Source organism: Peromyscus eremicus, chromosome 4, assembly GCF_949786415.1.
Source record: "Peromyscus eremicus chromosome 4, PerEre_H2_v1, whole genome shotgun sequence".
Classification (NCBI taxonomy): domain Eukaryota; kingdom Metazoa; phylum Chordata; class Mammalia; order Rodentia; family Cricetidae; genus Peromyscus; species Peromyscus eremicus.
The window spans coordinates 151,278,812-151,293,406 of record NC_081419.1 but is presented as its reverse complement, the minus strand read 5'-3'; the positions used below and the strand labels follow the sequence as shown (position 1 = coordinate 151,293,406).

At 45.7% G+C, this 14,595-nt stretch overlaps 1 protein-coding gene across 4 annotated transcripts in view; it reads right to left on the bottom strand.

Moving 5' to 3' along the window:
* The window catches only part of Osbpl2 (oxysterol binding protein like 2), a 52,211-nt gene that overhangs the window by 17,325 nt on the left and 20,291 nt on the right, over positions 1 to 14,595 (bottom strand). For all 4 annotated transcript variants that reach the window (XM_059262072.1, XM_059262070.1, XM_059262074.1 and 1 more), the window contains 5 exons: positions 13,937 to 14,078; positions 9,978 to 10,053; positions 6,121 to 6,255; positions 5,388 to 5,485; positions 472 to 654 (listed from right to left, as the gene is read on the bottom strand). In XM_059262072.1, coding sequence (XP_059118055.1) covers positions 472 to 654; positions 5,388 to 5,485; positions 6,121 to 6,255; positions 9,978 to 10,053; positions 13,937 to 14,078 — 634 coding nt within the window. The remainder of the gene's footprint in view (positions 1 to 471; positions 655 to 5,387; positions 5,486 to 6,120; positions 6,256 to 9,977; positions 10,054 to 13,936; positions 14,079 to 14,595) is intronic.

The window sequence follows — 14,595 nt, the reverse complement described above, 5'->3', positions numbered from 1 at the left end:
GGTGTGTGTATGTGGCAAAAGGGGAGCTTTTATAGCTCCTGTCTTAGCTGCTCTCTCTATAGGGTTCCTCTGCCTAAGGAAGGAGGACAGCCACTGGAGAGGGAGTCTATGGCCGAGAATGAAGTTCTTTCTGACCCAGGGCCAGTTTGTCTAGGTGCACCCTAGAGATAAGGAGCTAAGCTAAGCAGTGATGAGCTGTTGGGTTTGGGGCTGTCATGCAGCAACAATTGATGGCTAAAGTGAGTAGCTCCAATCAGTGTGTGAGAGGAATCTGAGACTCATCCACATTGGCAGACAGAGGAACTCATCTCACCAGGAAGCCTAGCAGAAGAAATGCTGCTGGCAGAAAGGCTGTCTGTCAGTCCACAAAAGGTAGGGATCTCCCCAGAAAGAAGCCTTATGAGACATGGAGGGGATAACTTCCTCCCAGTCAAAACAGGGCACTCACTCTTGCTTGCTCTTGTCACTCACTTGAGAAGCTCCAGTGTGATGGTCCCCCGGGGCTCTGCCTCGACACTCTTGCCCCAAAACTTCAGCTTTGGGTAAATGGAACCGTGGAACATGAAGTCTTGGTTGAGACCTTCTGAATAAAATGCACTAATAGGAGGGTGGTGACTGACCTGTTCAGATATAAATCTGAATCCTAAGTCTTCCCTAGGTCCAAAAATGAGAATGGAAGGGGAAGAGAAAAAGCCACATTAATGACAGCAATAACAAAGGGCCGCCAACTCACCCGCCAGCTTCATCAGCCAGTTGGCATGCTCTGCCCTCCCCTAGCAGCTGATATAGGCCCTGGGCCCAGGAGCCTCCAGCTGTGATAGGCAGCAGAAATACCCAGCAAAAACCTCTCAGGTGGCACATCTGGCCACATACCACTACCCTAGAGCACATCTGCCCCCCTGCCACACACACTATTGGGAGGGAGCCTCCATCTGGCCTGCTGCTTATCCCACTGACAGATACCTGAGCCTTACAGCCATCAGTCAGGCCAACAACAATCCCAAAGTCTCATTTCCATCTCCCAAGGACTCCTAATGCCAGTCAACCCAAGTGAATCTAAAGCCTATGAAGGGGTGCTCCTGTCCAGCCTTTGTACAGGCTCCCAAAACTTCTATGATGGAATGTCTTAGATCCCAAAATATTCCTGGCCAGGAAATAGGATTTTTAGCAGACTCCCTTATTCAATAAAAATGTCAGTTTTTAATTGTTCCGGAACTATGAATACACCTACAGTTGTAGTCATTAAGAATTATAAAAGCTAAACCACATAATTACTAACGTAGCTGGAATCAGAATTCCCAATCATTACAGAGGAAGGAAAGTTGAAAAATTAGATTTTAAAAGGTTGCCTGCCAAGGTATGTAATCTACAAAATGAATACTTGTCTAAGAAAAGCAAGTATATTTTTAGCTGTTCAAGAGGGATTTGAAGGATGAAGGATGCTGTACACAGCCAGGTCTGCACAGTACTGTGGAGCAGGGCCACTTAGTGTCAGGGAAGCTCAGTGTGGAGATACTAACAAGCAAGCCTGGAGAGGAACACATGCCAAACTGAGTGTGAGGGGGTTTTCCTGGCAGCCTGTGAAACTAAATCCAAGTCAGGTTAAGCTTCCTGTCTTACATCCATTCAGCAGTTCAGGCTATTCCTAGTCTCTCATCCATACAGTGGCTGCTGTTGCTGCTTTTTTTTTTTCCCCTTTTTGTTGAGACAGGTTCATGCTATGTAGCCCAAGCTGGCCTGGAACTTATAATCCTCTTGCCTAAACCTCCTGAGTGCTAGAATGTAGGTATGAGCCACCATGCCTAGCTCAAAAAGTGTTTTTTTTATTAATTACTCAGAATTTCTTGCCTTCTATTCTCTTTCTCCCTCCCTCTCTCTCTCTCCCTCTCTATTTTTTTTTAAGATTTATTTATTTATTATGTATACAGTGTTCTGCCTGCATATATGGCTGCAGACTAGAAGAGGGCACCAGATCTCATTACAGATGGTTGTGAGCCACCATGTGGTTGCTGGGAATTGAACTCAGGACCTCTGGAAGAGCAGTCAGTGCTCTTAACCACTGAGTCCTCCCTCCCTCCCTCCCTCCCTCTCTCCCTCCCTCCCTCCCTCCCTCCCTTCCTTCCTCCCTCCCTCCCTTTCCTTCTTTATTTTTTAAGATTTGTTTATTTATTATGTATCTTTCTCATTTTTGAGACAGGGTTTCTCTGTGTAACTAGCCCTGGCCGTCCTGGAACTCTTATAGATGGGCTCACAGGTGGTCAGCAGTGGCAGCTCCTCTCAGGAGTGTCTAGAAAAGGAAAGAACCACTTCACCAATTCAGACAAAGCCACATCCTTAAGAGTGACACTTGCAGGGGCTGGAGAGATAAGCTTAGTGGCTAAGAGCACTGGCTGTTCTTCCAAAAGACCCAGGTTCAATTCCCAGAACCCACATGGCAGATCACCACCACCCCTAACTCCAGTTTCAGGGAATCTGATGCCATCTTTTGGCCTCTTCAAGTACCAGGCTCACATACAGTGCACTTCAGGCAGCCCAAACATTTATACACGTAAGATAATATTTTTGTTTGTTTGTTTTGTTTTTCAAGACAGGGTTTCTCAGTAGACTAGGCTGGCCTCAAACTCACAGAGATCTGCCTGCCTCTGCCTCCTGAGTGCTGGGACTAAAGGTGTGCGCCAGCATTGCTCAGCCTTAAAATAATAATTTTTAAAAATGTTTTAAAAAAAATGGTGCTTGGGGCCAGTTTCCCTCTCATCTGGGCCTCAGTTTTTTCTTTTTCTTTTCTTTTCTTTTTTTTTAATTTTTATTTTACTTGCATTGGTATTTTGTCTGCATGTATGTCTGTGTGAGGGTGTCAGATCTTGGAGTTAGAGACAGTTTTTAGTTGCCACGTGGGTGCTGGGAGTTGAACCTGGTCCTCTGGAAGAGTAGCCAGTGCTTTTAACCACCAAGCCATCTTTCCAGAGCCTCCCTCCTTTTTTTAGAGTTTTCTTACGGGCCTCAATTTTCTGTTCCTCATCACATCAGACTCTTTCCTGACCAGTCCAACTTTTTCAGAAAAAAATGGAAGTTGGAGAGCAAGGAGGTTGGCCACTGCAAGCCAATATCATATCACGGTGGTGCTCTAGATAGCTCCTTACTAGCAGAGTGTGAAAAGAACAGGTGCTGGAGCTAGCATGTTTTTTACTTTTCCAAACTACAGTGCAATATCTTAGCAGGTCCCCAAAGAGCCTGCATGAACAAAAATGACAATTACTCCCCAGATGGACAGATTCCAGAGCTGAAGAAAAGACCATCAGGGTAACAGGCCCAGGGACCGACAGTGAAACCATTTGCACACTAAAGGCAGGCTCATCTGAGACAGTGATGAGTGACAGGATCAGTGCCAGGATCCCACAACCACCCACCACAGAAAATGCTTATCATCACATAACACACCAGTAGAAAGCCCAAAAACCACCAAAAGTTTCAGAGAAACTGTCCTCGGAATTCATTGACTGATCAACATATCACTACTTTTAAGACAAAGAAAAAATGGTACAAATTAAACTATGACATAGAAACACTGCAACCAGAAAAATAGGTCTTAGAATCAACAAGAAACTACCATTTAGAAAACTATAATATGCCAGGTGGTGGTGGCACATACCTTTAATCCTAGCACTTGAGAGGCAGAGGCAGATGGATCTCTGAGTTTGAGGCCAGCCTAGTCTACATAGTGAGTTTCAGGATGGCCAGGGCCACACAGAGAAACCCTGTCTTGAAAAAACCAAAAAAAAGAAAAAGAAAAAGAAATGAAACTATAACATCAAGGAAAATGATTATGGCTTTACTGTTTGTTTTTGAGACATCCCTGGCTGTCATGGAACTCACTTTGTAGACTAGGCTGGCCTCAAACTCAGAGATCTGTCTGCCTCTGCCTCCCAAGTAATAGGATTAAGGCATGAGCCACATGTCCAGCTAAGGAAAATGATCATGATACAATGCAACAGTCATCAATTAACATCTCACACACAAGAAAACCTATGAGGATGTTGACACCATTTATCTTTGGCAGGTTACATCTGGCTGTTTTCTACTTCTGGCATTGCCACGTTCTATATAGAACATTGTATTATCATGGCTAAAACACCAATAGACTCCATTTAGTGAATCCCCCAAATTACCAGCTGACTCTGACTTCCAGGGCAGTGGCAGTGGCAGAACTCTTCTCTGCAGAAAAGATATCAGAGCAGGTGGCAGGTGCTGGCCCTCCTGCCTGCAGCCCTGTGGCCTGTGTCAAATAACCATTCTGCTAGCCAGTGAGAATACCCCATCTAAATCCTTCCAGCAACTTTCTTCCCCCATCAGAGAAGATCTATCTAGTAAACTACTCTGTTGTTCTCCACATTCCTGAGGCATAAGCACAATACTATATTGGCCACAAATGCAGTAGACTAAGAATGATCCTGAAGAGCACAAATGGGCCCACTAGGAACTGTACACACTCAGTGACTAGTCCCTGAAGGCTCAAGCAAGGCTGAAGTGAAAACGCACCAGGAGTATGTGACATGTGGTCAGAGTGTTGTCACCACAGCAGCATCTCCAAGACAGTTTTCTGCATAATTGCAGGAGGCCCAGAATTGACAAAGCAGGTAGCAACAATCTCCCAGTTCAGCCCTCTAGAGGCTCCCCATCATCCAAATGAACTAGGATTCAGGGCCTAGGCTCAGAGATCTACTAAGTCCAAGGATGAGGATGGAGGGGTTATACACTGCTCATGTGCAGGAGCATTGACCTCCACCTGCCCTGACCCCAATACCCTGGAAGCCTCACATTCTAAAGGTCCCAAGAGGCATACTACTACCCAGAAGAAACTACACAAAGGGATTTCAGCAAACATTCACAGACTAATTCTTCAAGAAGCTAACTCTTGGGGCCTGTCCAACCATTCCTGAGACCCTGCAACACAGGCATGGACTAAAAATAGGGACTTGAGCAGTTTTCCCTCTCCTTGGGTTATTTCTCTCTCATCAAAGTGTTGCAGCAAACAGCACAGACCTATTATTAGTTCTGGCTCCATTTTTTGTTGAGAACTAGTGACTCCTCATGTCTAGACCATGTAGTATACATACACCACTAGTAGTCTACATAACATGGCCTCCTCCATCCTTGAGCCCTCTGCACTAAGATCTATGCCAACCCTTCTTACGGTACCAGGGTTCTAGTCCATCATTAACACCCCATTCCACGTGTGTGAACACCTCCTTACCCACAGCATTCCAAATACTTCAGTACCTCCTAATCCCAAGCATCTATCCTAATCTGAGGAATCAATGCTAAAGAGAGAAGTGAGCTCTTCTGTCAACCAAGAGCCCTTCAAGACATTCATGATGAACTCCCCTTACCTGATCAACTCATATGTCTCCCCCAAGAGCGGGTTGAAGGGTTTGCCAGTTCTCTCCCACTGGGAAGCCACAGCTGAGACCGCAAAGGCAGCTACAGACTGCAAACAATTCAAAGATGGATCAGAAAGCTTCAGCCAAGCCAGCAAATGAGTAAGCTCCTCACAGGGTGTCAGTCACAGGCATTTAGTCAGCATCACTCCACTCTGCCGACTTCTCGGGTTTCCACTCACAATGGTTTTTCATATTTATTTGTTTATTTATTTATTTATTTATTTATTTAAGATTATAGAACTTCTGGAGAAACACCACTGTTAGGCACTACTTCCTCAAAGTCACAAAAAGAGAACATGTTTTCTCCGCACACCCTGCAGATGCTGGAGCAATGTCCATGTGTCTGTCTCACACACTGGCACTCCTTTCCATATAGGAATATGAACGCGCGCGCGCGCACGCGCGCGCGCACACACACACACACACACACACACACACACACACACACACGTAAATACCCATCACGTAAGCATATATGCACACATAAGGCAGTAGCACTGAGATACCAGAGGGAAGCCAACTCTGTGAGGCTCACTGCTAGGAGTTCTGGCCAGAATCCTAGAGAGAATACAATTCTTCTAGATAGCTCACCAACAGGATACCTGGGTCCCTACAACCATGGGGTCAGTCAGTCAAACAGTTGTGGCATAGGACTGTCCTCACAGGCATATGCAGTGCTCACCTGCATCCTCTCCAGGGTCTGGGACTGATTCGAGGCTTTGTGAATGAGGTACACGTGCTCCATGTACTCTGTGATCCGTTGCAGGAAGCTCAGTGGCTCATTGAAGGCAATTGGCATTGTGATCTTGGATAGCTCCTAGAAGGAGCCAAAAAGACACCTGGTTGGGTTTCTGAGGCTTCTGGGCATGCCTCAAATGCAAGTATCCTACTCTACTCTGAATGCTCCGAGGATCAGACTCTCAAACTCCCATACAAACAAGATTTTAGAAACCCTCTGTGTGGGCAACCTATCTGTTGTGAGCACTGGCTTCCACCTTACCCAACATGGGATGTCTTCCTGAGGGGCAACCAGGGCAGTTCTCCATCTCCCAGGCCTGGGGGCCACTCACCACCTGCATCACATGCAGTGATCACAGGAGCTCCCAGAGAGCCACCTTATCTCCCCTCACCCACTCCAGATGAGTGGTACCAGCCCCACTATTAGAACTTGCCCTTGCTGGGTAATGGTGGCACACACCTTTGATCCCAGCACTCTGGACGAAGAGACAGGCAGATCTCTGTGAGTTCAAGGACAGTCTGGTCTACAGAACAAGTTTCAGGGCAGCAAGGGCTACACAGAGAAACACTGTCTCAAAACATAAAAACCAGACCAAAAAAACCTTCCCCTCATTGTCCATGGCCTTACAGTATGAAACAGAAGCACTTTGGCTGGCAGGCAAGTCTTTCTACAATGTGGCTTTGCCTGGAAGGCGTTTCAGAGTCTGCAAAGGTGACTCAGGAATCTTTTCTCAAGCACCATGGAGCAGAAGTGAGGCTGCAGCTCCTGCCTCCAGAGTTCATGCACAGAGGACAAAGGTCTGCAGGAGCTATTCCTGAGCTGGGCTTCTAGAAAGGCATTAATAGAAAAAATAGAAGGGCTTCCAGAGGGAAGTGGAGCTTTTTTATAACAGAGAAGGCTCAGATGCTCCAGGAACAAGGACAAGCTTTGGATCTTAGGTTGATTTTCAGACTTTCTGTATTGGAAGCTAGAATGACCCCTTTGCTCTCACTAGCCCCAAATGTCACTAATGGCAGGGCAGAGAGATTGACAGAGTGCCCTGGGGGAGGTGGTATGCTCAGCAAATTACCAACAAGACAGCCTTCCTAGCCAGGTTCTGGGAGACGGCATTCTGTTTACAATGCTGATCTAGGCAGATCCCACTGACAGCCTGAACTCATAGACTGTGAACCAGAGTCAGTCAGGCTCCTCACAGAGGCTACATGCCAAACTGAGAGACGAATGGATATCTCGGAATATGAGGGTGCTGGACAGAATGCTGAGACAGGAGTTACAAGTCAGGTGACTTCTGACATATAGAGGTGACCAAAACCACAAGGAAGTTGCATAAGATCAGCAGGAAGGAAAGAAGCTTATGACTACATCCACCATATCAAAAACAAGTACAAGAGAGCTAAGGGAAGAAACTCCGAGACAGCAGCCAGAAAAGCAGAAAGGCAAGAAAAGACAAGGCTTCATATGCTTTCTGTGCATTACATACCCGTAAAGTAAAGTTGAGCCCACAGCCCACAGTGCAAGAGGTCAGAGAGGTCAGCAGTGGGCAGGAAGAAACACAGAAGGTCCCCAGCAAGAGGAAGGTTAACTGGGCTCATAAGCACTTGCATGTACACTGCTTCTCTGCTCTAAACCCTCAGCTTTGGATTCCACAGGCCAGGCTCCACCCCTGCTGCTGGGTACAGTAATACAGCATACAAAGCAGACTTGGCTACAGCTAGCAAAATGCTAACACATTTCTCCTTTGATCTAGCAATCCAATGTCTGAGCATCCATCTCTGAGCCTCAGCAAGCATACATTCAGGGCTAGCCCCTGTAACCTGCTTTGGAAGCTAAAAATGGTCTAATGTCCAAAACAGGGCACCATCCCACTAAACTGAAAGACAACCAAGAAAGGGGCATGAAGTAGTTGCAAGATCACTTAAGAGATTCGCGGCTGAGTGAGACTAGGAATAAAGAAAAGCCTATTGCCTCTCTGAAGGCATGGGGAGAAGACTTAGACATAATTCAGGGTGTGGGCATGGGGTGAGATACTTTGAGGATGGGTGACAGCTATTTGTGGAGAGGGACAAAGACAGGAAGCTGAGCTTCCTAGGGCACACTGCCATGCTCTGGATGTGGTCTTAGTATCCCAAGGTTTCAGCAATTAACTCTGAAGAATTAAGAGAATGACATTTAATCCATCTACAGTGTTGAATGCCAGTCCTCTGGGAAGCCATTAAGATTAGGTAAAGTCATTGGGTGGAGCCTCCATGGTTGACTATGGTAGCTAAGTAAGAACAGGGCAAGGGAGCTGGTGAGATGATTCAGCATGTACACTATAAGAGAGAATTGATTCCTGCAAGCTGTCCTCTGACCTCCACATGCACATGTGTGCACATAAATAAATATAATTAATAATAATAAAAGAACAGGGCAAGGGTTAGGGAAATAGCACAGTGGTAGAACGCATCTGAGGCTTTGGATTTAATCACTAGTACTTATAAGCAAGCAAACAAACAAAAAACAGGAAGAGAGACCAACAGACATACAACTGCACACGTCACTTCCCTGTCTCCCCCATATGACGTCCTATGCTACCACATGATTCTGTCAGCATTGAAGGCATCACAGATGCATGCCCTTGGCCTTGTACCTCCAGGAGCTAAGAATAAGCCTCTTTCCTTTTTTTAAAAAACATGGTTTCTCTGTGTAACAACAGCTCTGGATGTCCTAGAACTTACTCTGTAGACCAGGCTGGCCTCGAACTCACAGAGATCCACCTGCCTCTGCCTCCCAAGTGCTGGGATTCAAGGCATGTGCCACCATGCCTGGCAAGCCAATCTTTCCTTTACAGTTCACCCAATCTATGGTATTATAGTACAGGCAACATAAAACAGACTAACACATATTTAGTGAATTTGACTTTGGACCTATATTTTGAAAGAAAATTATAAAAGGAATCTGTAAAAATCAAAAATGAAACAGATGAGGCTACATGATTCTCCCAGACCCATGCACAATCACTGATGAAAAAAAACAGGAAAACTTTGCAATTAAGGTAAGGTCAACATCCCCAGTAAGATGTATGGACACTATACAATTCTGAATGAGGACAGACAAGAGCTCCTAACTTCTGTGTGCTCCTGTCCAAAAGAGAATCTCTAATTATGCGTTCTTCCAGCTTCTAATGTCAACCCCATTACAACTTCAGTCTGAAGTTATTTAAAATAAAAGGTTGGGAGGGAGGAAGTGAAGTTTTCTTTGGGAAGAAAGTATAGAAATAATCACAACAACAACAAAAAATGGCATTAAAAGAATGCAGGTAGACACATCTGAAATTTGGCAATGTGTACTTCTGGACCCTTTGACTTGAGTGTCTTGTTGCCAAGTGCTGGTTTATGCATGAAGAGTGCCCAAGCCATATGGGCACACTAGCTTCTAATAGTCAAAGATGACCATATGGAAAGTTAGTGGCTACTAGACACTTCCTGACACAAAGCCTCAGGACTTGACAGAAGCTATCTGGAGCCTAGTGTGTAGCTAGGGCCCCACCTGCTCACATGCAGAAGGTGTTCAGGCCATAAGCAAATTTTCAGAGCACATTTCAGAGCACCAGGAAAAAGGCCTTATGGAATGTCTCCTACCACCTGCTGTTCCTAAGTTATGTTGTTTCCCTTCCCTTATGCATTTGTTCCTTTCCTGCCTTGTTATCTTAATTTCATGACTATAAATATACAGTGTACATTCTCTTAGATACCAATAGTGCAAATCTCATGGGAATTAATACCTAAGCTCCATGCTTTAAATGAGTTATCTTCACTCACCAAACCAATGCATTTTTTCAGGATACTCCACACGCTGAAATCGCTTCTGGTGAACATGGGGGCAGGAAGGGCTGTCCTGTGAGTAATTTGAGAGCAACAGGCATTTATTAACCAATGGAGTATGTATGGGGGTGGGTATTTCTCACAGGAACTGCTCAAGACCATCATCTTTGCTTGAGACCTAAATATCAGTGTCTCTGAACAATGGCATGACTGTAAGAGTTTCAGTCACAGCTGAAACTCTACAGGGTGTCTGTACCACTGTTTTTAAGTCCTGGTAATGGTTATTGGTTATGGCAACCTTGGGGTCTTCAGCCGACCCTGCAGTGGCCAGGCCACTGTTTTCCACCTGTGAGCTGGAGACAAGGCTGACAATGAGAATGGAGTCCTTCTGCTTGCATCCCTACTGCCTGCTTTAGGAGCTTCGGCCCAACCCCAGGATGTGGGCAGAGCTGAGACTAAAGAGTGAAATGAGTCAAGAAAATCCCCTCCAAAATTAGCTATCCACCCTCTGACACAGACCTATCTTCCCAAGGTCATTCCTTCTCAAGCTACCCTCCACCCATAAGGGCCCAGCGGTTACTTTAGCCTCAACTCCTGCTCTGGCTACCTGGGGACAGACTATAGCTCCCTCCAGAAACTGGGGGCTATACTGAGCACCGTCTCCATGGAGTAGGAAGAAGCCTCAGTAGAGATATGACTGCCTTGTGGGAAGGCCCATCACAGGAGTGCAGAGAAGGCATCATAGAGCAAGCCCTCAGATAATAAACATGACTGCTCTGAGCCCTTAGAGGCCACTCTAGTTTTTACTGTGGAATTCTCAATGACACTCCACTGAAGTTGAGCCAGAGAACACTAACTGGGCATTTTGATCCTGGGATGGTGACAGCTGGGGTCTGCTTGGTAAGACCTCAGAAAAGGGCTCATGTGGGTAACTGAATCAAGACAAGAGGGAGAAAGGAAGCCCTGAGACAAAACAGGAAAGGAAAAGAAACCTTAATGTTTACTGAGCACTATGCACCAGGGCTGCCAAAAACAGCTGGAATGCTGTGCACATGGCAAACTGTGAGGGCCACAAGAAGTGGAAATTATAGCTCTGTAGAGGATCAGGGAAAGGCCCCAAGGATACAACCTGTGCTGGTTAGTTTTTGTCAGCTTGACAGAAGCTAGGATTATCTGGGAAGAGGAACTTCCATTGAGAAAATACCTCTATCAGATTGCCTATAGGCAAGTCTATATAGGACATTTCCTTGATTAATGACTGATGTGGGAGGGCCAAGCCCACTGAGGGCAGTGCCACTCCTCGGCAGATGGTCCTGTATAGATGTAACCAACCTTCTTATTTTTTTTTTAAAGATTATTTATTATGTATACAGTATTTTGCCTGCATTATGTCTGCACACCAGAAGAGGGCACAAGATCTCATTACAGATGGTTGTGAGCCACCATGTGGGTGCTGGGAATTGAACTCGGGACCTCTGGAAGAACAGCTAGTGCTCTTAACCTCTGAGCCATCTCTCCAGCCCCCCAACCTTCTTATTAAATAAGAAACACAGAACCAATGCAAAGAAGAAAGCCAAGAGGTCAGAGCTAAGAGCTAAAACCTTACCCTTCCTCCTGCGGTGGTCCTACCTCTCCGAACCAGAGCTAACCCTGTGTTAAAGTCTTTTTATAGAGTTCCTGCTCTGCCTTCTCAATGGTTATAAACCCAACCACATGACCGCCTCGTCACGGCCTGTCTGTATAGGCCTCCAGGTTTTCTATGATTGGTATTGAAATTAAAGGCATGTGTATCCAATAATGGCTATATCCCTGAACACACAGAGACTTACCTAGCTCTGCCTACCAAGTGCCGGGATTACAAGCGTACGCCACCACTGCCCTGCTTTCCTATGGCTTGCTAATAGCTCTGACCCCAGGGCAACTTTATTTATTAACATACAAATAACATTTTAATACAAATAAAATATCACCATAGTCCTGGGTTGCATAAGAAAACAAACTGAGCATGCCATGGGAGCAACACAGTAAGCAGCATTCCTCCATGGTCTCTGCTTCAGTTCCTGCCTTGGCTTCCCGGATGATAGACTGTAACCTATTAGCCAAACAACCCCTTTTAGTCCTGATTTGGTTGTGGTGTTTATAACAGCAATAGGAAAGTAACTAACACACAACCCTTGCAAGATGGGAAGGAACAACAGGAAGACATGAAGGAGGATGGCAAGGCTCCAGGCTGAGACAGCAGTATGGGGAAGAATTTGGGTAAGCACAGCTCTAGATGTAGAACTCAAAGCAAGAGGCACCAGGGGAGGCAGAGCCAGGAGTGAATGAGGACAGGTCTGAGTACAAGGGATAGGGGAGATGTCAGTCCTCATTTCAACACAGTGACATGTAGATCAACGCCCAAGATGGAGTGCTTCTGTGAGCAAACAGGGCTCTATTCAGAGCCACTTGGGACTGGGGTGTGAGGCTAGGAATGAATCCCAGCTACATTGGCTTTACGCAGAGAACAGAGGTGGCACCAACACCTCTGACTGTGATAAGTACCACTGTTCTTAGAAGGAAGAATGAGGGGAAGGTAGCATACTTGATGCATCGTGGACACGAGAGAATCTGAAGATCCAGGTACATTTAGAGGCCAAAGCATCAGATCAGGGTGACAGAGAATGAAGCAGTGGTCTCAAGCTCAGTGATGTGTTTGATCACAAGGTGATGTACACTTAGAAGTGCTGTTTGAATTTTAGATGGTCTTTTAATAAAAAAAACCAGAGCCAGGTATCAGGGTGAAAGCTGAAAGATCAGAGAGGCAGAACAGCCAGCCACTCTCACCTCTACAAAATCTTCAGCCTAAAGAGAGTGAGTTCCTGATTCCTCACGCCTTATATACCTTTCTCCGCCCAGCCATGTTACTTCCTGGGATTAAAGGCGTGTGTGCTTCCCAGTACTGGGATTAAAAGTGTGTGCCACCACTGCCTAGCTTTGTTTCCAGTGTGGTCTTGAACTCACAGAGATCCAGACAGATCTCTGCCTCCTGAGGGATAGAATTAAGAGTATGTGCCACCACTGCCTGACCTCTATGTCTAATCTAGTGGCTGGCTTTGTCCTCTGATCCTCAGGCAAGTTTATCAGGGTACACAATATATCACCACATAGGAGAGAGATGGTGAGGTATAGAGTGAACATAAGCTGCCTCAGACAGGCCTTCACAATCCATGTGATGTGCTCCTGCACCCACTAAGCACATGAGCGTAGGACAAGAGAAGGGTGAGCACCCTGGGCATTGAGGGAACCTGCCCTGAAGGTAAATGGGCCCATGTGTAAGGTCAGCAGTGAGGCTGGAGGGTCCACTGAGGCCCCAAATATCTTTTAATATATGTGTAAGGAAGACTATGTCCCAAGGATTACCCTTGTGGGCTCCTGCTTTTCCTAACAGAGACTGAGAACTTTCCATGATGACCACGTTATCATTGTCTAGATACACAAATGAACATGGTGGGAAAAAAAATGGAATGTAGTTTTGTTGCAGCAACTAATCAAACCCTTTCCGTCCCTACAGGTTCAGTGGGCAACATTTCTCAGTAAGACACAGAAGGGAAAAAAAAAAAGATACAGAAGGGACAATGGAATTAACCTGGTGTCTGTGGAGGGACAGGTGGGTCTGTGGTGAGGTCTATGGATCATGTTATGCACAGGCCCTAAGCCATTCTGGGACAGAACTATTACTTCATGGGGGAGGATTCACGGATCAAACACTGCCCTCCACTGGTCTCCATGCCCCCAGCAGACAGGCAGCAAGTCTCATGAGACTTTGGTGGCTAGACTGCCTGGAAGAATTACCTTGGAACTGGGGGTGCACCAGCTCAATTGATGAGACCTAAGGGGATACCTTATAGTACATATGGGAGTGATCAGAGATATACTTTGGAAAATTCTGAAACAATGCATGTAAGACAGCCTACCTGTGTTTTTGAATTCCATTCTCTTGTGGTGGTCTCTCCCCACTTTTCCCACTCCTAGTACTTTTGCTGGTGTCCAAATCAATCATCCCACTGATTTTATTTGCCTCTGAAAAGTCCCCTGTAGAGTTATCAGAATCAAAGCCTGCAAGAAATAAGCACAATAGTCATGTTTATTAGACTTGGGAGATATAGAAACCTACTTCAAGACTATACCAGCAAAGGCCTAAATAAAGATCTGCAAACCTTTTATTTGTTGTTTTTTTTTTTGTTTTTGTTTTTGTTTTTGTTTTTGTTTTTTTTTTTGAGACAGGGCCTCACTATGTAGCCCTGTCTAGCCTGGAACTTTTGTTTGTTTGTTTTTTTGGTTTTTGTTTTTGGAGACAGGGTTTCTTTGTGTAGCCTTGGCTGTCCTGAAAGTCGCTTTGTAGACAAGGTTGGCCTGAACTTGGAGATCCACCTGCCTTTGCCTCCTGTGTGCTGGGATTAAAAAGTGTTCACCACTACCACCTGGCTGGCCTGGAACTCTTTATACAGACCAGTCTGGCCTCAAACTCGGTGACCCACCAGTCTCTGCTTCCTGAGTGCTGGGATCATGTGCCACCATCCCCGTGTGATTGTTCTCAAGTGGTGCAGTGAGAATAATTATCCTTGTTCCCAAC